This window comes from Passer domesticus, chromosome 34 (genome assembly GCF_036417665.1).
Source record: "Passer domesticus isolate bPasDom1 chromosome 34, bPasDom1.hap1, whole genome shotgun sequence".
Taxonomy (NCBI): domain Eukaryota; kingdom Metazoa; phylum Chordata; class Aves; order Passeriformes; family Passeridae; genus Passer; species Passer domesticus.
Window position 1 is genome coordinate 1196282 of NC_087507.1, and position 27389 is coordinate 1223670.

General features: G+C 61.1%; 2 protein-coding genes and 1 long non-coding RNA gene across 3 annotated transcripts; 1 reads left to right on the forward strand and 2 right to left on the reverse strand.

Moving 5' to 3' along the window:
* Window positions 1–4008: 4008 nt before the first annotated feature.
* On the reverse strand, window positions 4009–15690 carry KEAP1 (kelch like ECH associated protein 1). The gene is given in 10 exon segments (XM_064402047.1): window positions 4009–4439; window positions 5657–5834; window positions 6790–6877; window positions 6879–6996; window positions 9018–9039; window positions 9042–9155; window positions 9158–9474; window positions 9476–9696; window positions 12619–12768; window positions 15270–15690. Coding segments are annotated over 10 exon segments (1689 nt in total). The 5' UTR covers window positions 15564–15690; the 3' UTR covers window positions 4009–4252.
* A 323-nt stretch (window positions 15691–16013) lies between these two features.
* LOC135288687 (uncharacterized) lies at window positions 16014–19745 on the reverse strand. Its single transcript, XR_010351680.1, has 3 exons — window positions 19688–19745; window positions 17194–18098; window positions 16014–16482 (listed from the first exon to the last, which is right to left on the reverse strand). It is a non-coding gene; the product is annotated as an uncharacterized LOC135288687 (long non-coding RNA).
* Window positions 19746–20252: 507 nt separating this feature from the next.
* On the forward strand, window positions 20253–26477 carry ATG4D (autophagy related 4D cysteine peptidase; the record flags this gene model as incomplete). Its single annotated transcript, XM_064401999.1, is given in 13 exon segments — window positions 20253–20467; window positions 21348–21432; window positions 22215–22389; window positions 22467–22593; window positions 22596–23459; window positions 23554–23615; window positions 23712–23843; window positions 23883–24046; window positions 24049–24120; window positions 24823–24901; window positions 25007–25083; window positions 25171–25287; window positions 26116–26477. Coding segments are annotated over 13 exon segments (2322 nt in total), but the record flags the coding sequence as incomplete, so codon positions are not given.
* Window positions 26478–27389: the final 912 nt, after the last annotated feature.

A 27389-nucleotide genomic window follows, 5' to 3' on the forward strand; every position in this document is an offset into this window, starting at 1 on the left:
TCCCACTCCCAGTTCCCAGTTCCCACTCCCGGTTCCCATCCCCGTTCCCATCCCCGTTCCCATTCCCGTTCCCATTCCCACTCCCGTTCCCATTCCTGTTCCCACTCCCAGTTCCCAGTTCCCATTCCCGGTTCCCATTCCCGGTTCCCATCCCCGTTCCCATTCCCGGTTCCCGTTCCCAGTTCCCATTCCCGGTTCCCACTCCCACTCCCGGTTCCCATTCCCATTCCCGGTTCCCGTTCCCATTCCCATTCCCGGTTCCCCACTCCCACTCCCGGTTCCCATTCCCATTCCCGGTTCCCGTTCCCGTTCCTGTTCCCGGTTCCCACTCCCGGTTCCCGTGGCAGGAGGCAGCACCACCGGCCGGGAGTTTCCCCCCGGTGGAGGAGGTGGAGGAGCTGAGCCAGGAGCTGCTGCGGGAGCTGAGCTCGGGCTGCACCGAGGAGCTGCTGCGCCGGGGGCTGCAGCGCCGGGAGCGGCTGCAAGCGGCGCCTGCGCGACGCGCAGGGCCGGGCGCGCCAGCTGGCACAGGGTGGGTGAGAGAAAACACCCAAAACTGCCCAAAACACCCCAAAAATACACCCCAAACCCCTCCGCGACGCGCAGGGCCGGGCGCGCCAGCTGGCACAGGGTGGGTGAGAGAAAATAACCCAAAACAGCCCTAAATAACCCCAAAAAATCCACCCCAAAAACCTCAGCGACACGCAGGGCCGGGCGCGCCAGCTGGCACAGGGTGGGTGAGAGAAAACACCCCAAAACACCCCAAAATACCCCAAAACTCCCCAAAAATCCACCCCAAACCCCTCCGCAACACGCAGGGCCGGGCGCGCCAGCTGGCACAGGGTGGGTGACCCAAAACAGCCCTAAATAACCCCAAAAATCCACCCCAAAAATCTCAGCGACACGCAGGGCCGGGCGCGCCAGCTGGCACAGGGTGGGTGAGAGAAAACACCCAAAACTGCCCAAAACACCCCAGAAAATCCACCCCAAACCCCTCCGCGACGTGCAGGGCCGGGCGCGCCAGCTGGCACAGGGTGGGTGAGAGAAAATAACCCAAAACTGCCCAAAACACCCCAAAAAAATACACCCCAAAAACCTCAGCGACACGCAGGGCCGGGCGCGCCAGCTGGCACAGGGTGGGTGAGAGAAAATAACCCAAAACAGCCCTAAATAACCCAAAAAATCCACCCCAAACCCCTCCGCGACACGCAGGGCTGGGCGCGCCAGCTGGCACAGGGTGGGTGAGAGAAAATAACCCAAAACCAGCCCAAAATACCCCAAAAAATCCACCCCAAAACCCTCAGCGACACGCAGGGCCGGGCGCGCCAGCTGGCACAGGGTGGGTGAGAGAAAACACCCCAAAATACCCCAAAACACCCCAAAATACCCCAAAACACCCCAAAAACCCACCCCAAATCCCTCAGCGACACGCAGGGCCGGGCGCGCCAGCTGGCACAGGGTGGGTGACCCCAAATACCCCAAAATAACCCCAAAAATCCACCCCAAAACAACCCCCAGTGCCCCCCAGTCCCCCTTGTGCCCCTCTGGGTGCCCCCTGGGTGCCCCCAGCCCCCGTTTTGCCCCCCTGGGTGCCCCCAGCCCTCATTTTTCCCCCCTGGGTGCCCCCAGCCCCAGTTTTGCCCCCCTTTTGCCCCCCTGGGTGCCCCCAGCCCCCGTTTTGCCCCCCTTTTGCCCCCCTGGGTGCCCCCAGCCCCCATTTTTCCCCCCTGGGTACCCCTCAGCCCCCATTTTTCCCCCCTGGGTACCCCTCAGCCCCCATTTTGCCCCCCTGGGTACCCCCAGCCCCCCTTTTGCCCCCTGGGTACCTCTCAGCCCCCATTTTGCCCCCCTGTTTTGCCCCCCTGGGTGCCCCCAGCCCCCGTTTTGCCCCCCTTTTGCCCCCCTGGGTGCCCCCAGCCCCCGTTTTGCCCCCTGTTTTGCCCCCAGGCCTGGCGGAGGCCGAGGCCCGGCTCTGCCGCCGTCTCCAGGGCGCCCAGGCCGAGGTGTGGCTGTGCCCCCAGCCCGTTTTGCCCCCCTGGGTACCCCCCCAGCCCCTGTTTTGCCCCCAGCCCCAGTTTTGCCCCCATTTTGCCCCCCATTTTGCCCCCAGGCCTGGCGGAGGCCGAGGCCCGGCTCTGCCGCCGCCTGCAGGGCGCCCAGGCCGAGGCGCGGCGGCTCCGCGGCCGCGGGCAGGAGCTGGACACGGAGCTGGGCAGGGCCCAGGAGAGCCTGAGCAGCGCCAGGGACAAGTCCCAATATCCTGGGGATGTAGGGTCGGGGGGCCCCAGGGGTTTGGGGGGGATCTGGGGGGTCTAGGGGTGGATTTTGGGGTCTGGGATGGGGATTTTGGGGTTTCTGGGTGCCCATTTTGCCTTGACCCCCCCATGGTGCTGCTCCAGCCCCTGGAGGAGCTGGAGAGGGCCAGGGACAAATCCCAATATCCTGGGGCTGTAGGTTTGGGGGTCTCAAGGGTTTTGGGGCCATTTTGGGGTTCTGGGGGAGGATTTTGGGGGGTCTGGGGGGGATTTTAGGGGGTCTGGGATGGGGATTTTGGGATTTTTGGGTGCTGAGTTTGTCCTGAACCCCCCATTGTACTGCACCGGGTCTTGGAGGAGCTGGAGAGGGCCAGGGACAAATCCCAATGTCCTGGGGCTGTAGGTTTGGGGTCTCAAGGGTTTTGGGGCCATTTTGGGGTTCTGGGGGTGGATTTTGGGTGCCCATTTTGCCTTGACCCCCCCACGGTGCTGCTGCAGCCCCTGCAGGAGCTGGAGAGGGCCAGGGACAAACCCCAATGTCCTGGGGCTGTAGGGTTGGGGGTCCCGAGGGATTTGGGGGGCAATTTGGGTTTCTGGGGGTGGATTTGGGGGGTCTGGGGGGGAATTTTGGGGTCTGGGATGGGGATTTTGGGGTTTTTGGGTGCCCATTTTGCCTTGACCCCCCCACAGCTCTGCTCCTGGAGGAGCTGGAGAGGGACAAGGACAAACCCCAATGCCCTGGGGCTGTAGGGTTGGGGTCTCAAGGGTTTTGGGGCCATTTTGGGGTTCTGGGGGTGGATTTTGGGGGGTCTGAGGGGGATTTTGGGGTTTTTGCCTTGACCCCCCCACGGCGCTGCGCCGAGCCCTGCAGGAGCTGCAGCAGCAGCTGCAGCAGCTGGAGCAGGACCAGCAGGAGGAAGAGGAGCACAGCCTTCTTCCTGACGTGTGAGTGGGCACGGAGACCCCCAAAGCCACCCCGTGAGACCCCAAAACCCCCCCCTGAAGCCCCCCAAACCCCCCCCCAGGTACGTGGCACAGCTCTACTACGAGATCAGCCGGATCGACTGGGACTGCAGCGCCGAGCCCGGGCGGATCCGAGGGGGTGAGCGCCCCCAAAACCCCCCAAAAAACACCCCCAGGACCCCTCCCCACCCCTGACCCCCCCGTTTTGCCCCCTCCCCAGTTCACTACGGCCCCGACATCGCCGTGCCCCTGGACATGGACGGGGCCCAGCACTCGGGGACCTTCGTCAGCGACTTCCTCTGGGGCTTGGTGCCCACCGAGTGGAGACCCCGGAGACCCCCGGTGCTGCCCAGCGAGCCGCTGGCACCGTGACCCCCCTCCTCAAACCCTGGAGACCCCCTCCCCATTAAAGCACAAATCTCTTTATTCCTCAATTTGGTAATCAATTAAAACCAACCCGGCCTCAAAACCTGGCAGGGAAAAGTCCTGAGAGCTTGGTGCCCACCCATTGGAGACCCCCGGAGACCCCCGGTGCTGCCCAGTGAGCCTCAAACCCTGGAGACCCCTCCCCATTAAAGCACAAATCTCTTTATTCCTCAATCTGGCAATCGACAAAATCAATCAACCTGACCTCAAAACCTGGCAGGGAAAAGTCCTGTGAGCTTGGTGCCCACCCAGTGGAGACCCCCAGAGACCCCCGGTGCTGCCCAGTGAGCCTCAAACCCTGGAGACCCCTCCCCATTAAATCACAAATCTCTTTATTCCTCAATCTGGCAATCAACCAGCAAAATCATAAATCACAAATCTCTTATTCCTCAATCTGGCAAAACCAACCCGGCCTCAAAACCTGGCAGGGAAAATCCTCTGAGCTTTTTTTGGGGGGGGGTCTCATTGGCATTGCCCCCCCCCCCCCGCACCCCTCAATCCGCCGCCGGTGGGGGATGGGCTGGGGGGAAGATTCTGGAATTTCGGGTGCGGGGCTGCACCCGGAGCCCCCCTCCCACACCCAGGACCCCCCCCCGGCGGCGCCGGGGTCAGCAGGGCCCGCCCGGGGAGGGGTCCTCGTCCTCGGGGGGGGTCTCCTGGGGGTGGCAGGGCTCCATGGTGACGGCCACCCCCAGCCCGCTGCGCCCCGAGGGCATCGGGGTCACCTCGGTCCACGCGTCGGCCTCGGGGTCGTAGCACTCCACCGAGTCCAGGAAGGAGTGGCCGTCGTAGCCCCCCTGCCCGGGGGGGAGAAACGGCTGGGACCCCCCCAGAAACCCCCAAAAACCCCCCAGAAAAACCTCGCAGAAATCCCCCCAAAAAACCCCCCCCGAGACCCCCTGAAACTGCCAAAAAAAAAACCCAGAAATCCCAAAAAAAAACCCCAAAAAATCCCTCAAAAAACCCTCTCAGAAACCTTCCAGAGACCACCCAGAAAATCCCCCAAACCCCCCCCAAGGAGCACTCCACCGAGTCCAGGAAGGAATGGCCGTTGTAGCCCCCTGCCCGGGGGGGAGAAACGGCTGGGACCCCCCCAGAAAAACCTCGCAGAAACCCCCCCAAAAAAACCCCATAAACGCCTCCAGAAACCCCCCAAAAAAAACCCCAGAAACCCCTCCAGGAGACCGCCTAGAAACCCCCCAGAGACTGCCCAAAAATCCCCCAAAAAAAATCTCCAGAAATCCCAAAAAAAACCTCTCAGAAACCCCCACAAAAAAAAACCCCAGAAACGCCCCCAGAGACCCCCAAAAAAACCTCAAGAAACATCACCAGAGATCGCCAGGAAACTCCCCCAGAAACCCCCCAAAACCCCCCAAAAATCTCCAGAAATCCCCAAAAACCCTCTCAAAAACCCCCCAGAAATGCCCCCAGGGCGCTCCTGCGGTGTCCCCCAGACCCCAAAGAGACCCCAAGAATCCCCCAAAAACCCCTCAAACCCCACCCCAGGACCCCTCAATGACCCCCAAGACTCCTCAATGCCCCCCTAGACCCCTTCAGGCCCCAAGCAGACCCTTGGAGTCCCCCAAAAACCCCTCAATGCCCCCCTAGGACCCCTCAATGCCCCTCAGGACCCCTCAATGACCCCCAGGACCCCCCAAATGCCCCTCAATGACCCCCAAAACCCCCCCCAAAAGCCCCCCTACCCAGCACGTAGATCCTGCCCCGGAAGGCCGTGGCGCCCAGGGCGCTCCTGCGGTGTCCCCCAGACCCAAAGCCCCCCAAAAACCCCTCAAACACCCCGCCAGGACCCCTCAATGACCCCCAGGACCCCTCAATGCCCCCCAGGACCCCTCAATGACCCCTTAATACCCCCCTAGGACTCCTCAATGCCCCCCAAGACCCCTCAATGACGCCCCTAGGACCCCTCAAACCCCTCCCAGGACCCCTCAATGACCCCCAGGACCCCCCAAATGCCCCTCAATGACCCCCCAAACCCCCCCCAAAGCCCCCTACCCAGCACGTAGATCCTGCCCCGGAAGGCCGTGGCGCCCAGGGCGCTCCTGCGGTGTCCCATGGGTGCCACGAAGCTCCAGGTGTCGGTGTCGGGCTGGAAGCGCTCGGCGCTGCTCAGCTGCTGGGTGCCATCGTAGCCCCCCATGGCGTACAGGCAGTTCCCGAGGGCACACACCCCTGGGGGACCCCCAAAATGGGAATGAGCGCCCCCAGAAACCCCCAGAGACCCCCCAGAAACTCACAGGAAAAACGGCCCAAAAACGACAAAAAATGACCCAAAAATGAGCCAAAAGCAGAGAGGCCACCCCAAAACCCTGCCCTGACACAGATCCCGAGGGGACACACCCCTGGGGGACCCCCAAAATCGGAATGAGCGCCCCCGGAAACCCCCCAGAAACCCCTGGAAATCCACAGAGAAAAATATCCCAAAAACGACACAAAAATGTCCCTAAACCGACCCAAAACCCTGCCCTGACACAGATCCCCTCCAGGACCCCCAAATCGCCCCTAAACCGCTCTGAGACCCCTCCAGGACCCCCCAAACTTCCCCCAAATCCCCCCCAAACCCCTCTGAAGCCCCTCTAGGACACCCAAAACCCTCTGAGACCCCTTCAGGACCCCCCAAATCCCCCCCAAACCCCTCTGAAGCCCCTCCAGGACCCTCCCGACACCCCCAGCCCCACCTGGACCCCTCCCAAATGCTCCCGGACCCTTCCCAAATGCCCCCGAACTCCCCCAAATCCTCCTCAAACCCCTCTGGGACCCCCTCCAGGACCCCCCAAGCCCCTGTGAAACCCCTCCAGGACCCCCCAAACTGCCCCCAAACCCCTCCAGGTCCCCCCCAATCTCCCCCAAACCCCTCTGAAGCCCCTCCAGGACCCCCAAACCCCTGCAGGAGCTCCCAAATCTCCCCCAAACCCCTCTGGGACCCCTCCAGGACCCCCCAAACCCCTCTGAAACCCATCCACGACCCCCTAAATCCCCCCCAAGCCCCTCCAGGACCCCCCCAATCCCCCCCAAACCCCTCTGAGACCCCTCCAGGACCCCCCAAATCTCCCCCAATCCCCCCCAAACCCCTCTGAGACCTCTCTAGGACCCCCCAAACCCCTCGGGGCCCCCTCCCCAGCCCCACCTGCGCCGCTGCGGACGGCGGCCATGGGGGGGATGGGCTGCCAGCTGTCCCTCTCGGGGTGGTAGCGCTCGGCCGAGCGCAGGCGGGGCGCTGCCGTCGAAGCCCCCCACGGCGTAGAGCAGGCGGTGCAGCACGGCCACGCCCAGCCCGATGCGCCGCGTGCCCATGGGGGCCACGGGCGCCCACGCGTCCCGCTCGGGCTCGTACCTGGGGGGCCGGGGGGCTCAGGGGGCTGGGACCACCCGGAGGGGGGTAAACCCCACGGTGAGAGCCCCCAGACCCACTGTGAGAGCCCCAAAGGGGCACAAACCCCATGGTGAGAGCCCCCAGACCCACTGTGAGACCCCAGGATCCCACAAACCCCACGGTGAGACCCCCAGACCCACTGTGAGACGCCCAAAGGGGCACAAACCCCACGGTGAGACACCCAGGATCCCACAAACCCCACGGTGAGAACCCCAGACCTCACTGTGAGACCCCCAAAGGGGCATGAGACCCCAGGATCCCACAAACCCCACGGTGAGACCCCCAGACCCACTGTGAGAGCCCCAAAGGGGCACAAACCCCACGGTGAGAGCCCCCAGACCCACTGTGAGACGCCCAAAGGGGCACAAACCCCACGGTGAGAGAGCCCCCAGACCCACTGTGAGAGCCCCAAAGGGGCACAGACCCCACGGTGAGAGAGCCCCCAGACCCCACGGTGAGAGCCCCCAGACCCACTGTGAGAGCCCCAAAGGGGCACAGACCCCACGGTGAGAGCCCCCAGACCCCACAGTGAGAGCCCCCAAAGGGGCACAAACCCCACGGTGAGAGCCCCCAGACCCCACGGTGAGAGCTCCAAACCCGACTGTGAGACCCCCAGACCCTGTGAGAGCCCCAGACCCCACTGTGAGACCCCCAAAGGGGCACAAACCCCACTGTGAGAGCCCCAGGACACCACAGACCCCACGGTGAGAGCCCCAAAGGGGCATAGACCCCATGGTGAGACCCCCAAACCCCACAGTGAGAGCCCCAGACCCCAGTGTGAGAGATCCCCCCCTAAAACCCACGGTGGACCCCCAAAGGGGCACAAACCCCACAGTGAGAGCCTCAGGATCCCACAAACCCCACTGTGAGTGCCCCCAAAACCCCACGGTGAGAGCCCCTAAATCCCAACTGTGAGAGCCCCAGGATCCCACAGACCCCATTGTGAGACCCCCAAAGAGACGCAAACCCCACTGTGAGAGCCCCCAGACCCCATGGTGAGAGCCCCCGGCCACCCAGACCCCACTGTGAGAGCCCCCAGACCCCACAGTGAGACCCCCAGGATCCCACAGACCCCACGGTGAGACCCCCAGACCCACTGTGAGACCCCAGGATCCCACAGACCCCATGGTGAGACCCCCACAAACCCCACTGTGAGACGCCCCCCACCCCCCATTTCCCCCCGCATCCCTTTTTACCCCCATCCCCTTTTTACCCCCCATTTCCCCCCCACCCCCATATTTCCCCCTCTCACCCCCCATCTCCCCCGCACCCCCCATTTCCCCCCATCCCCATATTTCCCCCCACCCCATTTCCCCCCATCTCCTTTAACCCCCATCCCCTTTTACCCCATCCCCATTTCCTCCCCACCTCCCACACGCCCCCCACCCCCATATTTGCCCCCCAATCCCCATTTCGCCCCCTCACCTCTCCACGGAGCAGAGGTGCATCCCCCCATGCGACCCCCCCTTGTCCCCCCATCCCTTTTTACCCCCCAGCCCCTTTTTACCCCCCCATCCCCCATTTTCCCCATCCCCCATTTATACCCCCATCCCCAAATTTCCCCCCCATTTCCCACCCCCCATCTCCCCCCTCACCTCTCCACGGAGCGCAGGTGTGTGCCCCCCTGCAACCCCCCCATTCCCCTTTTTACCCCATCCCCACATCCCCCCCATCCCCATATTTTGCCCCCCAAGCCCCTCACCTCTCCACGGAGCGCAGGTGCATCCCCCCCTGCGACCCCCCCATTCCCCTTTTTACCCCCATCCCCCATTTTCCCCCATCCCCACATCCCCCCCACCCCCATATTTGCCCCCCACCCCCATATTTGCCCCCCCAGCCCCATTTCCCCCCCTCACCTCTCCACGGAGCGCAGGTGCGTGCCCCCGTGCGACCCCCCCCTTGTCCCCCCATCCCTTTTTACCCCCATCCCCACACCCCCCCACCCCCAATATTTGCCCCCCCAGCCCCATTTCCCCCCTCACCTCTCCACGGAGCGCAGGTGCGTGCCCCGTGCGACCCCCCCACGGCGTAGATGAGCCCGTCGATGACGCCCACCCCGATCCTGTTCCTGGGCACGCTCATGGGCGCGCAGGGCGCCCAGCGCCCGCTCACGGGGTTGAGCAATCCACGGCCGCCGAGTCCGTGTTCCCCTCGGCCGAGTTGTTCCTGCCCCCCACGGCGTAGAAAAGCCCCCCGACCACGCAGCCCCCCAGGCCGGAGCGCGGCGTCTCCATCTCCGCCAGCCTCACCCACCGCCCTCCCTCGGGCTCCAGCGCCTGCAGCGTGCCCACCGACCTCCCCAGGTACCCCCCGGCCGCGTAGATCAGCTGCCGGACCCCGGGGGTCCTGCCGGGGGGGTGGTCCCCGGAGGGTCTGTGCAGGGAGAGCTCGCGGAACACCTGGGCCAGGTAGCGCAGGGCGTCGCGGCCGATGGTGGCGGCGGCGGAGCTGGGCGCGGAGGAAGCGCGGCGGGAGCGCGTGGCAGCGCACGGCGCGCAGCAGCGCGGGCAGGAACGGGGCGCGGGCGGCGCGGTCCTGCTGCACCCAGGCCAGGCACGCCTGGAACACCTCGCACTCGCCGCGCACGTTCAGCTCGTCGCGGCTCAGCAGGGCGGCCAGCTGGCAGTGCGACAGGGACAGGAACTCCTCCTGCTTGGAGACCTGGGGAGAAATGTCAGAATTGGTAAAAATCAGCTCAAAACCAGCCCCAAAATTATATCCTAACAGTGGGACAGGGACAGGGACTCCTCCTGCTTGGAGACCTGGGAAATGGGGAGAAATTGGTAAAAATCGGCTCAAAAACAACCAAAAAATGATATCCTAACAGTGCGACAGGGACAGGAACTCCTCCTGCTTGGAGACCTGGGAAATGGGGAGAAATTGGTAAAAATCGGCTCAAAACCAGGCCCAAAATTATATCCTAACAGTGGGACAGGGACAGGAACTCCTCCTGCTTGGAGACCTGGGAAATGGGGAGAAATTGGTAAAAATCGGCTCAAAACCAGGCCCAAAATTATATCCTAACAGTGCGACAGGGACAGGAACTCCTCCTGCTTGGAGACCTGGGGGAAATGGGAGAATTGGTAAAAATCGGGTCAAAAACAACCAAAAAATGATATACTGGCAGTGGGAACTCCTCCTGCTTGGAGACCTGGGGGAATGGGGAGAAATTGGTAAAAATCGGCTCAAAAACAATCCAAAAATGGCATCATAACAGTGGGAGAGGGAGAGGAACTCCTCCTGCTGGGAGACCTGCGGGAAAAAAGTCAAAATTGGTAAAAAACTGCTCAAAACTAACCCAAAAAATGATATACTGGCAGTGCGACAGGGACAGGAACTCCTCCTGCTTGGAGACCTGCGGGAAATGGGGAGAAATTGGTAAAAATTGGCTCAAAACCAGGCCCAAAATTATATCCTAACAGTGGGACAGGGACAGGGACTCCTCCTGCTTGGAGACCTGGGAAATGGGGAGAAATTGGTAAAAATCGGCTCAAAAACAACCAAAAAATTATATCCTAACAGTGGGACAGGGACAGGAACTCCTCCTGCTTGGAGACCTGGGGAGAAATGTCAGAATTGGTAAAAAACTGCTCAAAAACAACCAAAAAATTATATACTGGCAGTGCGACAGGGACAGGAACTCCTCCTGCTTGGAGACCTGGGGGAATGGGGAGAAATTGGTAAAAATTGGCTCAAAAAACAATCCAAAAATGATATACTGGCAGTGCGACAGGGACAGGAACTCCTCCTGCTTGGAGACCTGCGGGAAATGGGGAGAAATTGGTAAAAATTGGTAAAAAACAGCTCAAAAAATAACCCAAAAATGATATACTGGCAGTGGGACAGGGACAGGAACTCCTCCTGCTTGGAGACCTGGGGAAAAATGGGAGAATTGGTAAAAATCGGCTCAAAACCAACCCAAAAAATGCTATACTGGCAGTGGGAACTCCTCCTGCTTGGAGACCTGGGGGAAATGGGGAGAAAAAGGTGAGAGAATGATCAAAACTGGCAAAAACAACCCAAAAATGGCATCATAACAGTGGGACAGGGACAGGAACTCCTCCTGCTTGGACACCTGGGGAAATGGGGAGAAATTGGTAAAAAACAGCTCAAAAACTAACCCAAAAATTATATACTGGCAGTGGGAACTCCTCCTGCTTGGAGACCTGCGGGAAATGGGGAGAAATTGGTAAAAATCAGCTCAAAAAATAACCCAAAAAATGATACACTGGCAGTGGGACAGGGACAGGAACTCCTCCTGCTTGGAGACCTGGGGGAATGGGGAGAAATTGGTAAAAAACTGCTCAAAACCAGGCCCAAAATTATATCCTAACAGTGGGACAGGGACAGGGACTCCTCCTGCTTGGAGACCTGGGGAAATGGGGAGAAACTGGTAAAAATCGGCTCAAAAACAACCAAAAAATTATATCCTAACAGTGGGACAGGGACAGGAACTCCTCCTGCTTGGAGACCTGGGGAGAAATGTCAGAATTGGTAAAAAACTGCTCAAAAACAACCAAAAAATTATATACTGGCAGTGCGACAGGGACAGGAACTCCTCCTGCTTGGAGACCTGGGGGAATGGGGAGAAATTGGTAAAAATTGGCTCAAAAAACAATCCAAAAATGATATACTGGCAGTGCGACAGGGACAGGAACTCCTCCTGCTTGGAGACCTGCGGGAAATGGGGAGAAATTGGTAAAAATTGGTAAAAAACACCTCAAAAAATAACCCAAAAATGATATACTGGCAGTGGGACAGGGACAGGAACTCCTCCTGCTTGGAGACCTGGGGAAAAATGGGAGAATTGGTAAAAATCGGCTCAAAACCAACCCAAAAAATGCTATACTGGCAGTGGGAACTCCTCCTGCTTGGAGACCTGGGGGAAATGGGGAGAAAAAGGTGAGAGAATGATCAAAACTGGCAAAAACAACCCAAAAATGGCATCATAACAGTGGGACAGGGACAGGAACTCCTCCTGCTTGGACACCTGGGGAAATGGGGAGAAATTGGTAAAAAACAGCTCAAAAACTAACCCAAAAATTATATACTGGCAGTGGGAACTCCTCCTGCTTGGAAACCTGCGGGAAATGGGGAGAAATTGGTAAAAATCAGCTCAAAAAATAACCCAAAAAATGATACACTGGCAGTGGGACAGGGACAGGAACTCCTCCTGCTTGGAGACCTGCGGGAAAAATGTCAAAATTGGTAAAAAACTGCTCAAAAACAACCCAAAAATGGCATCATAACAGTGGGAGAGGGACAGGAACTCCTCCTGCTTGGAGACCTGGGGGGGAAAAAGTGAGGGGATTATCCCCCCATTGCTGACAGGACCCCCTAAAAACCCCCCAAATGCCCTGAAACCCCCCCAAAACCCCTTAAAACCCCCCAAAATCCCTGAAAACCCCCCAAAATCCCCCCAAATCCCCCATTACCTCAGCAAAGTTCATGTAGATGTACTCGCGGGCCCTCTGCAGCAGCTCCCTCCGTGGTGTACCCCCATTGCTCACAGGACCCCCAAACCCCCTGAAACCCCCCCAAAACCCCTGAAAACCCCCCAAAATCCCCCCAAATCCCCGTTACCTCAGCAAAGTTCATGTAGATGTACTCGCGGGCCCTCTGCAGCAGCTCCTGGCAGCCCAGGCGCTCGGCCAGCGCCGCGATGCCGATGGCGTTGCTGGGGTGCAGCTGCCCCCCCAGGAAAGCACAGCAGGCCCCCACCACGGCGTCCACCTGCCAAGGGGGGAGCTTACCAAAAATTCTGGGAACTGGGGAGCTTATCAATAATTCTGTGAGTTTTGGAGTTTATCAAAAATCCTGTCAATTTTGGAGTTTCTCAATCATTCCATTAATTATTGAGTTTATCAATCGTTCTGTGAATTTTGGAGTTTATCAATCATTCTGTCAATTGGGGAGTTTGTCAATAATTCTGTCAATTGGGGAGTTTATCAATCATTCTGTGAATTATGGAGATTATCAATAATTCAGTCAATTATGGAGTTGATCAATCAATCTGTCAATTTGGGAGTTTATCAGTAATTCTGTCAATTATGGAGCTGCTCAGTCATTCTGTCAATTTGGGAGATTCTCAATAATTCTGTGAATTCTGGAGTTTATCAATCATTCCATTAATTATTGAGTTTATCAATCATTCTGTGAATTTTGGAGTTTATCAATCATTCTGTCAATTGGGGAGTTTATCAATACTTCTGTCAATTATGGAGTTTATCAAGACCACACAACCCCAAATCCACCACAAATGACCAAACCCCATTCCAACACCCAACAAAATTAATCATTCCAATCAACACCCAACCAAATTAATTATTCCAATCAACACCCAAACAAATTAATCATTCCAATCAACACCTAACCAAATTAATTATTCCAATCAATACCCAACCCACTGAATTCTTCTACTCAACACCCAAGGCAATGAATTCCACACAGCCCCAAATCCACCACAAATGACCAAACCCCAACAAGTGACCCCACTCCAACACCCAACCAAATTAATCATTCCAATCAACACCAACCCAATGAACAATCCCGCGCAACCCTAATCAAATTAATTATTCCAATCAACACCCAACCCAATGAACAATTCCATTCAACACCAACCCAATGAACAATTCCACGTAGCCCCAAATCCACCACAAATGACCAAACCCCAACAAATGACCCCACTCCAACACCCAACCCAATTAATCATTCCAATCAACACCCAACCAAATTAATCATTCCAATCAACACCCAACCACTGAATTCTTCTACTCAACACCCAAGGCAATGAATTCCACATGACCCCAAAACCACCACAAATGACCGAACCCTGCTCCAACACCCAACCAAACTAATCATTCCACACAACCCCAAAACTATTACAATTATCAAACCCCGCTCCAACACCCAAATTAATTCTTCCACTCAACAACCAACACAATGAATTCTTCCACTCCAACACCCAACCCAATGAATTCTTCCAATCAACACCCAACCCAATGAACAATTCCATGCAGCCCCAAATCCACCACAAATGACCAAACCCCAACAAATGACCCCACTCCAACACCCAACCCAATTAGTCATTCCAATCAACCCCCAACCAAATTAATTATTCCAATCAACACCCAACCCAACGAAGAATTCCACTCAACACCCAACACAATGATTTCCACACGACCCCAAAACCACCACAAATGACCAAACCCCGTTCCAACACCCAAGGCAATTAATTCTTCCACTCCAACACCCAAATTAATCATTCCAATCAACCCCCAACCCAATGAAGAATTCCATGCAGCCCTAATCAAATTAATCATTCCAATCAACACCCAACCCAACGAAGAATTCCACTCAACACCCAAGGCAGTGAACAATTCCACACAACCCCAAAACCACCACAAATGACCAAACCCAACTCCAACACCCAACCCAATTAATTATTCCAATCAACACCAAACCCAGCACAAATGACCAAACCGCACGCAACACCCAACCCACTGAATTCTTCTACTCAACACCCAAGGCAGTGAACAATTCCACAGCCCCAAATCCACCACAAATGACCAAACCCCAACAAGTGACCCCACTCCAACACCCAACCAAATTAATCATTCCAATCAACACCAACCCAATGAACAATCCCGCGCAGCCCTAATCAAATTAATTATTCCAATCAACACCCAACCCAATGAACAATTCCATTCAACACCAACCCAATGAACAATTCCACAGCCCCAAAACCAGCAGAAATTATCAAACCCCGCTCCAACACCCAACCAAATTAATCATTCCAATCAACACCCAACCAAATTAATCATTCCAATCAACACCCAACCCACTGAATTCTTCCACTCAACACCCAAGGCAATGAACAATTCCACGCAGCCCCAAACCACCACAACTGACCAAACCCCACTCCAACACCCAAGGCAATTAATTCTTCCACTCCAACACCCAAATTAATCATTCCAATCAACCCCCAACCCAATGAACAATTCCATGCAGCCCTAATCAAATTAATTATTCCAACCAACACCCAACCCAATGAATTCTTCCACTCAACACCCAAGGCAGTGAACAATTCCACAGCCCCAAATCCACCACAAATGACCAAACCCCAACAAATGACCCCACTCCAACACCCAACCCAATTAGTCATTCCAATCAACACCCAACCAAATTAATTATTCCAATCAACACCCAACCCAATGAATAACGCCCTGTCCCACCTGGTACATGAGGGCGCCGTGCAGCAGCGGCAGCACGCAGCGCTCGCCCACGGCCACGGCGGCCGTGTAGGCGAACTCCACCAGGCGCTCCATGGCGCGCGGCTGCACGCCCTCGATGGGCACCTCGGCCAGGCCCCGCTCGCGCAGCCCGGCCGTGAACATGGCGCGGAACACGGGGCTGGCGGCCGCCAGCACCACGCGGTGCGCCCGCAGCTCGGTGGGCGCCGCGTCGCGCCGGTGCCGCACGCGCAGCGTGACATCGCACAGCTGGCCCTGCAGCCGCAGCTCGTTCATGGCCGCCAGCGCGGCCGCGGGGTGCTCGGACAGCGTGTAGCGGCACGGCGGGGGCGACGAGGAGGAGGAGGAGGAAGGCGTCACCTCGGCCGGGGCACTCTGGGGGAGGTGGGGAGGGACTGGGACAGGCGGCCATGGTGGGGTGGAGAGGCTGTGGGGGGAAAAAAATGGGGTTAGAGTGGGGAAACTGAGGCACGGAGTGTGAGGAGGGGGACAGGAATGGGATTTGGGGGGGTTAGAGTGGGGAAACTGAGGCACAGAAGGGCACAGGACCCCCTGGAATGGGATTTGGGGGGGTTAGAGTGGGGAAACTGAGGCACGGAGGGGCACAGGATCTCCCTGGAGTGGAATTTGGGGGGGTTAGAACGGGGGAAACTGAGGCACGGAGGGACACAGGACCCCCTGGAATGGGATTTTGGGGGGGTTAGAATGGGGAAACTGAGGCACAGAAGGGCACAGGACCCCCTGGAATGGGTTATGGGGTTGTTATGGGGGGTTAGAGTGGGGAAACTGAGGCACGGAGGGTGGGGACGGGGACAGGAATGGGATTTAGGGGTAAAATAACAGGGTTAGAGTGGGGAAACTGAGGCACAGAAGGGCACAGGATCACCCTAGAATGGAATATGGGGTTGTTATGGGGGGTTAGAGTGGGGAAACTGAGGCACGGAGTGGGACAGGACCCCCTGGAATGGGTTACGGGGTTGTTATGGGGGGTTAGAACGGGGGAAACTGAGGCACGCAGGCGGCCCTGCAGCCGCAGCTCGTTCATGGCCGCCAGCGCGGCCGCGGGGTGCTCGGACAGCGTGTAGCGGCACGGCGGGGGCGACGAGGAGGAGGAGGAGGAAGGCGTCACCTCGGCCGGGCACTCTGGGGGAGGTGGGGAGGGACTGGGACAGGCGGCCATGGTGGGGTGGAGAGGCTGTGGGGGGAAAAAAATGGGGTTAGAGTGGGGAAACTGAGGCACGGAGTGTGAGGAGGGGGACAGGAATGGGATTTGGGGGGGTTAGAGTGGGGAAACTGAGGCACAGAAGGGCACAGGACCCCCTGGAATGGGATTTGGGGGGGTTAGAGTGGGGAAACTGAGGCACGGAGGGGCACAGGATCTCCCTGGAGTGGAATTTGGGGGGGTTAGAACGGGGGAAACTGAGGCACGGAGGGACACAGGACCCCCTGGAATGGGATTTTGGGGGGGTTAGAATGGGGAAACTGAGGCACAGAAGGGCACAGGACCCCCTGGAATGGGTTATGGGGTTGTTATGGGGGGTTAGAGTGGGGAAACTGAGGCACGGAGGGTGGGGACGGGGACAGGAATGGGATTTAGGGGTAAAATAACAGGGTTAGAGTGGGGAAACTGAGGCACAGAAGGGCACAGGATCACCCTAGAATGGAATATGGGGTTGTTATGGGGGGTTAGAGTGGGGAAACTGAGGCACGGAGTGGGACAGGACCCCCTGGAATGGGTTACGGGGTTGTTATGGGGGGTTAGAACGGGGGAAACTGAGGCACGCAGGCGGCCCTGCAGCCGCAGCTCGTTCATGGCCGCCAGCGCGGCCGCGGGGTGCTCGGACAGCGTGTAGCGGCACGGCGGGGACGGCGAGGAGGAGGAGGAGGAGGAGGAGGAAGGCGTCACCTCGGCCGGGCACTCGGGGGGCGGTGGGGAGGGACTGGGCATGGCGGGACAGGCGGCCATGGTGGGGTGGAGAGGCTGTGGGGGGAAAAAAATGGGGTTAGAGTGGGGAAACTGAGGCACGGAGTGGGACAGGACCCCCTGGAATGGGATTTGGGGGGGTTAGAGTGGGGAAACTGAGGCATAGAGGGGCACAGGATCTCCCTGGAGTGGAATTTGAGAGGGTTAGAGTGGGGAAACTGAGGCATGGAGGGTGTGGAGGGGACAGGAATGGAATTTAGGGGGAGAGAAATGGGGTTAGAGTGGGGAAACTGAGGCACGGAGTGGCACAGGATCTCCATGGAGTGGGGTTTGGGGTAGTGGAAAGGCTGTAGGGGGAGAAAAATGGGGTTAGAGTGGGGAAACTGAGGCACGGATTGTGGGGAGGGGGACAGGAATGGGATTTGAGAGGGTTAGAGTGGGGAAACTGAGGCACGGAGGGGGACAGGATCTCCCTGGAGTGGAATTTGGGGTAGTGGAAAGGCTGCGGGGGGAGAGAAATGGGGTTAGAGTGGGGAAACTGAGGCACAGAGTGTGGGAAGTGGGACAAGAATGGGATTTGGGAGGAGAAAAACAGGGTTAGAGTGGGGAAACTGAGGCACGGAGGGGCACAGGATCTCTCAGGAATGGGTTACGGGGTTGTTATGGGGGGTTAGAACGGGGGAAACTGAGGCACGCAGGCCCTGCAGGCGCAGCTCGTTCATGGCCGCCAGCGCGGCCGCGGGGTGCTCGGACAGCGTGTAGCGGCACGGCGGGGGCGAGGAGGAGGAGGAGGAGGAGGAGGAAGGCGTCACCTCGGCCGGGCACTCTGGGGGTGGTGGGGAGGGACTGGGCATGGTGGGACAGGCGGCCATGGTGGGGTGGAGAGGCTGTGGGGGGAAAAAAATGGGGTTAGAGGGGGGAAACTGAGGCACAGAGAGTGGGCAGGGGGACAGGAATGGGATTTGGGAGGAGAAAAACGGGGTTAGAGTGGGGAAACTGAGGCACAGAAGGGGACAGGACTCCGTGGAGTGGGATTTGGGGAGAGAAAAATGGGGTTAGAGTGGGGAAACTGAGGCACGGAGGGGCACAGGACCCCCTGGAATGGGATTTTGGGGGGGGGTTAGAGTGGGGAAACTGAGGCACAGAGGGTGGGGACGGGGACAGGAATGGGATTTGGGGTGGTTAGAGTGGGGAAACTGAGGCACAGGACCCCTTGGAATGGTTTTTGGGGGGGTTAGAGTGGGGAAACTGAGGCACAGAAAGGAACAGGACTCCCTGGAGTGGAATTTGGGGGGGTTAGAACGGGGGAAACTGAGGCACGGAGGGGCACAGGACCCCCTGGAATGGGATTTGAAGGGGTTGGAGTGGGGAAACTGAGGCACGCAGCGTGGGCAGGGGGACACAGCCCCCCCCCCAAACACCCCAGGGACATTTCTGGGCACCCCCGGGGGTCTCAGCGGGGGTCGGGGTTTGGTTTGGGGTATTTTGGGGTCACTTTAGGGTTATTTTGGGGCTATTTCAGGATTATTTGGGGGCTGTTTTGGGCCTATTTTGGGTCTATTTCGGGCCTATTTTGGGGCTGTTTTGGGGCTATTTTTGGGGTTATTTTGGGGTTATTTTGGGGCTATTTCAGGATTATTTTGGGGCCCTTTCTGGGCTGTTCTGGGCCTATTTCGGAGTTATTTTAGGATTATTTCGGGGCTGGTTTTGGCTATTTCAGGATTATTTTGGGGCTGTTTTGAGCCTATTTTGGGGATTTTTTGGGACTATTCCGGGACTATTTTGGGGCTATTTTGGGGTTATTTTGGGGCTGTTCCGGGATTATTTTGGGGCTGTTTCGGGGCTATTTCAGGATTATTTCAGGGCTGCTTTGGGGTTATTTTGGGGTTATTTTGGGGTTATTTTGGGGTTATATTTGGGGTTATTTTGGGGTTATATTTGGGGTTATTTTGGGGTTATATTTGGGGTTATTTTGGGGTTATTTTGGGGTTATTTTGGGGTTATATTTGGGGTTATTTTGGGGTTATATTTGGGGTTATTTTGGGGTTATATTTGGGGTTGTTCCGGGATTATTTTGGGGCTCTTTCTGGGTCGTTTTGGGATTTTTTGGGGACTATTTCGGGGCTATTCCGGGCCTATTTTGGGGTTATTTTGGGGCTGTTCCGGGGCTGTTTTTGGGGCTGTTTCGGGATTTTTTTTGGGGCTGTTTTGGGTTATTTTGAGGCTCTTTCTGGGCTGTTTTGGGGGTTTTTTTTGGGCTGTTCCGGGGCTGTTTTGGGGGCTGTTTCAGGATTTTTTTGGGGCTGTTTTGGGGCTATTTTGGGGCTATTCCGGGACTATTCCGGGGCTGTTTCAGGGCTGTTTTGGGGCTGTTTTGGGGCTATTCCGGGACTGTTCCGGGGCACCTCACCGGGGGTCTCGGGGGGGGGTCCCGGGGGGGTTTTTTGGGGTGTTTTCGGGTATTTTGGGGTCTCACCGTTCGCGCCGCGGCCCCGGGGGGGGGCGGGGGGGGGAGGGGCCGTGACTAAGCAGCGCGGGAGCCCCCGCCACGATAAGAGCCCGGGCCACGCCCCGTGACGTCACGGACACGCCCCCTCGCCTCAATAAGAGTCCACCCCGGGGACCCCAAAACTCCTCCGGGACCCCCCCTGGGACCCCAAAATGTCCCCGAGAGTCCCCGGGGGTCCAAAGTCCCCAAATAACCCCAAAATGTCCTCGGGACCCCCTCCGGGACCCCTCCCCGTGACCCCAAAACGCCCCCGACCCCCCCGGGGACCCCCCTTGGGACCCCAAAACTCCCCCGGGACCCCAAAACGCCCCCGGGACCCCAAAATGTCCCCGAGAGCCCCCGGGGACCCCAAAATCTCCCCAAATGACCCCAAAACGCCCCCCGGGAACCCAAAATATCCCCGGGACCCCCCCGAGTCTCCGCCCACTCGCCCTGACCACGCCCACACGCGGGTAATTTGCATGGCCGCGCCCACTCGTGCTGACCACGCCCCCCTACTTTGGGCTCCGCCTCCTTTCTTTGCGCTGCCGGTTTGGCCCCCGCCCCCCCGCGGGGCCCCGCCCCCCCCGCGCGCCGCCGCCGCCATGAGCGGGGGGGGGGCAGGACCGGGACCCCCCCCGGGCCCGGGACCCCCCCCGGGAGCGGCCCCGGCCCCGGGAGCGGCCCCGGGAGCCCCGGGCGGGCCCGAGCGGGGCGGGCAGCGCGTGCGGCGCCGCGTGATGGCGGCCTGGAACAGCGTCAGATACGGTGGGAGCCGGGAGCGCCGGAACACCGGGAACACCGGGATACCGGGAACGGGATGCCGGGGATACCGGGAACGGATAACGGGGATACCGGGGAACCGGGATACCGGGGAACCGGGAATACCGGGATACCGGGAACCGGGAATACCGGGGATACCGGGAACCGGGAATACCGGGGATATCGGGACACCGGGAACACCGGGAACACCGGGAATACCGGGACACCGGAATACCGGGGAACCGGGATACCGGGGATACCGGGAACGGGGATAGCGGGACACCGGGAATACCGGGAATACAGGGAACGGGATAACGGGGTACCGGGATATCGGGACACCGGGAATACCGGGGAACCGGGAATACCGGGATACCGGAATACCGGGATATCGGACACCGGGGGAACCGGGAATACCGGAACGGGATACCGGGACACCGGGATATCGGGAATACAGCGCTACCGGGGACACCGGGAACAGGATACGGGAATGGGATACCGGGACACCGGGAATATCGGGGGATTCGGGGGTTCGGGGGTCCCGGGATTTGGGGGTCCCGGGGTTCGGGGGTCCCGAGTTCGGGGTCCGGGGTTTTGGGGGTCCCGAAGTTCGGGAGTCGCGGGGGTCCCCGGGATTTCAAGGATCGGGGGTCCCGGGTCCGGGGGTCCCGGGATTTGGGGGTCCCGGGATTTCGGGGGTCACGGGTTGGGGATTTCGGGGGTCCCGGGATTTGGGGGTTCGGGGGTCCCGGATTGGGGGGTCCTGGGTTCGGGTGGTCCCGGGATTTCGGGGGTTGGAGTCCCGTGATTTCGGGGGTGGGGGGTCCCAGGGTTGGGGGTTTCGGGGTCCGGGGGTCCCGGCTCCGCCCTGACCCCCGTGCCCCCCCAGGCTGGACGCTGCGGCCCGCGCCCCCACTTCAGCCCTCGGGACCCCCTGCACCTGCTGGGGAGGGTCTACAGCCCGGGCAGCGGGGGTGAGCGGGACCCCGGCCGGGGGGCTCGGGGGGGGGGCTCGGGGGGGCGCCCACCCCCCTTTGATCCCCCACCGAGAACCGGGGACATTCCTGCTCCCGGTGGGGGGGGGGGTCCGTGGAGGGGATTTGGGGGGATCTGGGGGGGATTTGGGGGGTCCGAGGGGGGTCCCGGGGATCTCAGGGCAGTCCCGGGGGTCCCGGGGGTCTCAGAGTGGTCCCGGGGGTCTCAGGGGTCTCAGTGCAATCCCGGGGGTCCCCAGGGGGCTCCCGAGGGTCTCAGTGCAGTCCCGGGGGTCCCGGGGGTCCGGTGCAGTTCTGGGGCTCTCAGGTCAGTCCTGGGGGGTCCCAGTGCAATCCCGGGGGTCTCAGGTCAGTCCTGGGGGTCCCAGTGCAGTCCCGGGGGGTCTCAGTGCAATCCCGGGGGTCTCAGGGAAGTCCCGGGGGTCCCAGGTGTCTCAGGCTGGTCCCAGGGGTCTCAGTGCCATCCTGGTGGTCTCGGTGCCGCCCCGGTGGTCCCAGTGCAATCCTGGGGGGTCTCGGTGCCATCCCGGGGTCTCGGTGCCGCCCCGGGGGTCTCAGGTCGGTCCCGGGGGTCCCAGGGCAGTCCTGGGTGTCTCAGGTCGGTCCCAGGGGACCCAAGGGTCCCAGCGCAGTCCCGGGGGGTCTCAGCGCCATCCCTGGGGGTCCCGGTGCCGCCCCGGGGGTCTCAGGTCGGTCCCGGCGGTCTCGGGGGTCCCCGGTGCCGCCCCGGGGGTCTCGCACGGCCTCTCTCCCCCCCCCAGAGGAGCTGGCCCGGTTCCCGGCGCGATTTCCGCTCCCGCCTGTGGCTGACGTACCGGAGCGGCTTCCCGGCGCTGCCGGGCACGGCGCGCACCTCGGACTGCGGCTGGGGCTGCACGCTGCGCAGCGCGCAGATGCTGCTGGCCCAGGGGCTGCTGCTGCACCTGCTGGGCCGCGGTGAGGACCCCCGCCCAGGGGCCGGGACCCCCGCCCCGCGCCGGGACCCGCCCCAGCCACCGCAACCTCCGTTCCAGACTGGATGTGGCCGGAGGCGCCGCTGGAGCCCGGAGCGGGGGGGGGCCCGCAGGAGCCGAGACCCCCCGGGACGGGCGCGGGACCCCCAAGGGGGAACGGGCACGGGACCCCCCAGAACGGAGCCAGGACCCCCCCGGGACGGGCGCGGGGACCCCCCGGGACGGGCGCAGGACCCTCAAGGACGGGCACGGGACCCCCCAGAACGGAGCCAGGACCCCCCAGGATGGACACCGGGACCCCCCGGGACGGGCACGGGACCCCCAGGGACGGAGCCAGGACCCCCCAGGATGGACACGACCCCCCTGGATGGAGCGAGGGTCCCCCGGGACGGACACGGATCCCCCAGGACGGACAGTGCGGCCCCCCGGGAGGACGCGGGACCCCCCGGGATGGAGCCAGGACCCCCCGGGATGGAGCCAGGACCCTCCAGGGTGGACGAGACCCCCCCAGAATGGGCAGGGACCCCCCAGGATGGACCACGGAGCGCTCCGGGGGGGACGCGGGACCCCCTGGAACAACCCCGGGACCCCTCGGGACAGTCCCGGGAGCCCCTGGGACAGCTTCAGGACCCCCCGGGACGGGCACGGGACCCCCCAGAACAACCCCAGGCCCCCCTGGAACGGGCACGGGACCCCCTGGAACAGCCCTGGGACCCCCCTGAAACGGGAACGAGACCCTCGGGACAGCCCCGGGACTCCCTGGAACAGCCCCGGGACCCCCCGGAACGGGCACGGGACCCCTCGGGAGAGCCCCGGGACCCCCTGGAACAACCCCGGACCCCCCGGAACGGGCACGGGACCGCTCGGGACAGCCCCCGGGACCCCCCGGTCGCCCCCCGGGAGGCGGGAGCGGCGGCACCGCGCCATCGTGTCGTGGTTCTGCGACCACCCCCGCGCCCCGTTCGGCATCCACCGGCTGGTGCAGCTGGGCCGGGAGTTCGGCCGCAGCGCCGGCGACTGGTTCGGCCCCGCCATCGCCGCCCACCTGCTCCGGTGAGCGGCACCGGGGGGGGGCTCGGGGGGACCCCCGAGGGGGCTCGGGGGGCACGGCGGGACCCCCCGGACCCACCGTTCCCGTCCCGCTCAGGGGGGCCGTGGAGTCGTGCGCGGAGACCCCCCGGGCTCGCCGTGTGGCCCAGGATTGCACCGGTACCGGGGGAACCGGGGGGGGTCCCGGTTTGGGGGGGGGGTCAGGGGGGGTTTGGGGGGCACGGAATGAGCAGCCCCCTCCCCTTTTTTTTGTAGTGTACAAAGGGGATGTGGCCAGGTTGGTGAGGGGCGACCGTGATGGGGGGACGGCGGGACCGGGAGCTCCGGGAACACCGGGACCGGGAACACCGGGGACCGGGAGCTCCGGGAACACCGGGACCGGGAACACCGGGACCGGGAACACCGGGACCGGGAACACCGGGAATGCCGGGACCGGGAGCGCCGGGACACGGAACATCGAGGCACGGGACACCGGGAGCTCCGGCGGACACCGGGACCGGGAAAACCGGGAGCTCCAGGAACGTCGGGATCACCGGGAATGCCGGGATTGGGAACACCGGGACCGGGAGCACCGGAACCGGAACAGCCCCGCGGGCTCATCCTGCTGGTCCCGGCGCGCTTGGGGGGCGAGAACCTGAACCCGGTGTACGTGGAGTGCGTCAAGGTGGGTCTGGGGGCGCTCCCGGTGCCGGTCCCGGTGCCGATCCCCGTACCAATCCCAGTTCCGATCCAGTACCGATCCCGGCGCCAATCCCGGTGCCGTTCTCAATCCCGGTGTCGTTCCCAATCCTGGTGCCGTTCCCGGTACCGTTCCCAGTGCTGATCCCGGTGCCTTTCCCGATAACGATCCCCGTACCGATCCCGGTACGAATCCCGGTGCCGCTCCCGGTGCTGCTCCCGTTCCCGATCCCGGTCCAGTTCCGGTGCCTTTCCTGATCCCGGTGCCGATCTTGATCCCCGTACTGATCCCGATACGATCTCGGTACCATTCCCGGTACCGATCCCGTTCCCGTTCCCATTCCCGCTCCCGTTCTCATTCCCGTTCCCTCTCCCGGCCGCGTTCCCGCTCCCATTCCATTCCCGTTCCCCGTACCGATCCCGTTCCCTCTCCCGCTCCCGTTCACCCGGTCCCGCTCCCATTCCCCGTTCCCATTCCCATTCCCGTTCCCATTCCCGTTCCCGGTCTCGCTCCCACTCCCGCTCCCGTTCCCGTTCCCTCATTCCCGTTCCCATTCCCGTTTTCATTCCTGATCCCGTTCCCGCTCCCATTCCCGTTCCCATTCCCGTTCCCCCCGTTCCCGGCCCCGTTCCCGTTCCCTCTCCCGTTCCCGTTCCCGTTCCCGGTGTCACCGTGCCCCCCCCCCAGTCGCTGCTGCAGCTCCGCTCCTGCCTCGGCATCATCGGCGGCAAGCCCCGGCACTCGCTCTTCTTCCTCGGCTTCCAAGGTACCGATCCCGCGGGAGGGGTCCCGGGGGGGGTCCCGGGGGTGTCCCCGGGGGGGTCCCGGGGGTGTCCCCGGGGGTCCCGACCCCTCCGTGCCCCCTCCCCAGGTGATTCCCTGCTCTACCTGGACCCGCACCTCTGCCAGCCCTGCGTGGACCCCACCCGCGAGGATTTCCCTCTCCAGGTGGGTGCCCCCCCCAAAATCCCCTTCGGGGGGGGGGTCAGCGAGGTGGGACCCCCCCCCCAAATGTTGGTTTTGACCCCCCAAAAGTCGTTCCACTGCTGCTTCCCGCGGAAAATGCCCTTTGGGAGGATGGACCCCAGCTGCACCCTCGGGTTCTACGCGCGCGGGACGGAGCTGGGGCAGCTCTGGGGGGACCTGGCCCGGGTGAGTCGGGGGGCTCGGGGGGCGCCGTGCCCCCTTTTCCTGCTGCTGACCCCCCCCCCAGTTCCCTTTTCCTGCTGCTGACCCCCCCCCAATTTCCTTTTCCCACCGCTGACCCCACTTTTCCCACTGCTGACCCCTCCCCAATTTCCCTTTCCCCCCCCCATTTCCCTTTCCCAGGTGCTGACCCCTCCCCAATTTCCCTTTCCCAGCTGCTGACCCCTCCCCAATTCCTTTTTTCTGCTGCTGACCCCTCCCCAATTCCCTTTTCCCTTGTGTTGACCCCCCCCCATTTCCCTTTCCCCCCCCAGTTTCCCTTTCCCAGGTGCTGACCCCTCCCCAATTTCCCTTTCCCCCCCCATTTCCCTTTCCCTGCTGCAGACCCCTCCCCAATTCCCTTTTCCTGCTGCTGACCCCCCCCCAATTTCCCTTTTCCCTTGTGCTGACCCCTCCCCATTTCACTTCTCCCCCCCCATTTTCCCTTTTCCCAGTGCTGACCCCTCCCCAATTTCCCTTTCCCAGGTCCTGGCCCCCCAATTTCCCTTTTCCCACTGCTGACCCCTCCCCAATTTCCCTTTCCCCCCCCCCCATTTCCCTTTCCTGGGTGCTGACCCCTCCCCAGTTTCCCTTTTCCTCCCCCATTTTCCTTTCCCGGGCGCTGACCCCTCCCCAATTTCCCTTTCCCAGGTCCTGGCCCCCCCCATTTCCCTTTCCCGGGTGCTGACCCCTCCCCAATTTCCCTTCCCAGGTGCTGGCCCCTCCCCAGTTTCCCTTTCCCCCCCCCCATTTCCCTTTCCCAGGCGCTGACCCCTCCCCAATTTCCCTTCCCAGGTGCTGGCCCCCCCCCGGTACCCCATCTTCACCCTGGCCGAGGGTCTCGCTCAGGACCAAGCCCTGGACCCCCCCCCCGGGCCGCCCCCTCCCCTCCCCCGCCGGGGGAAGCGCCCCAAAAAACCCAACTCGGAGGAGTTCGTTCTGCTGTGAGACCCCCGAGACCCCTCCCCAAAAACACTGGAACGGCCCCGCGGCTCCGGGGGGGGGCTGAGGGCACTGCCCCCTCCTCAAATTGGGGCTGGTTTGGGTCACTGCTGCCCCCCCCCCCCACACACACACACACTCCGGGACCCCCAAAACTCCCGGGACCCCCCGAATTCTGGGACTCCCCCAAAACTCCCGGGACCCCCCGAATTCTGGGACCCCCAAGATTTTGGGACCCCCCCCAACTCCCGGGACCCCCCAAACTCCCAGGACCCCCCGAATTCTGGGACCCCCCCAAACTCCCGGGACCCCCCCGAATTTTGGGACCCCCCCCCCAAACTCCCAGGACCCCCAAACTCCCGGGACCCCTCAATTCCCGGGACCCCCCCAAACTCCCAGGACTCCCAAATTCCCAGGACCCCCCGAATTCCCGGGACCCCCCCAATTCTGGGACCCCCCGAATTTTGGGACCCCCAACTTTCCCAGGACCCCCCCAATTCTGGGACCCCCCCAAACTCCCGGGACCCCCCAAATTTCGGGACCCCCCCCGTTCACTGTCAGACACTGCTCAGGGTGAGGGGGGGGGGTTATTTATTGCCCCACTCAGGACCCCCCCGGCCGCGCCCCCCCCCCAAATAAAGACAACTTGAGTGGAGCTTTGGTGTCCCCGGGACCCTTCCCGTGTTTCCTGGGGGTCTTGGGGATTTTCTGGGGGTCTCAGATGATTTCCTGAGGGTCTTGAGTGATTTTTGGGGGGTCTCGGGTGTTTTCCTGAGGGTCTTGGGTGATTTTCAGGGGGTCTCAGGGGATTTTCCCCGGGGGTCTCAGGTATTTTCTGGGGGTTTCAGGTGATTTCCTGAGGGTCTCTGGTATTTTTGGGGGGGGTCTCGGGTATTTTTCCTGAGGGTCTTGGGTGATTTTCTGGGGGTCTCAATTGATTTCTGGGGGTCTCACATGTTTTTCTGGGGGTCTCAGGTATTTTCCCAGGGGTTTCAGGTGATTTCTGGGGGTCTCACATGTTTTTCTGGGGGTCTCAGGTATTTTCCCAGGGGTTTCAGGTGATTTCTGGGGGTCTCACATGTTTTTCTGGGGGTCTCAGATATTTCCTGGGGGTCTCAGGTATTTTT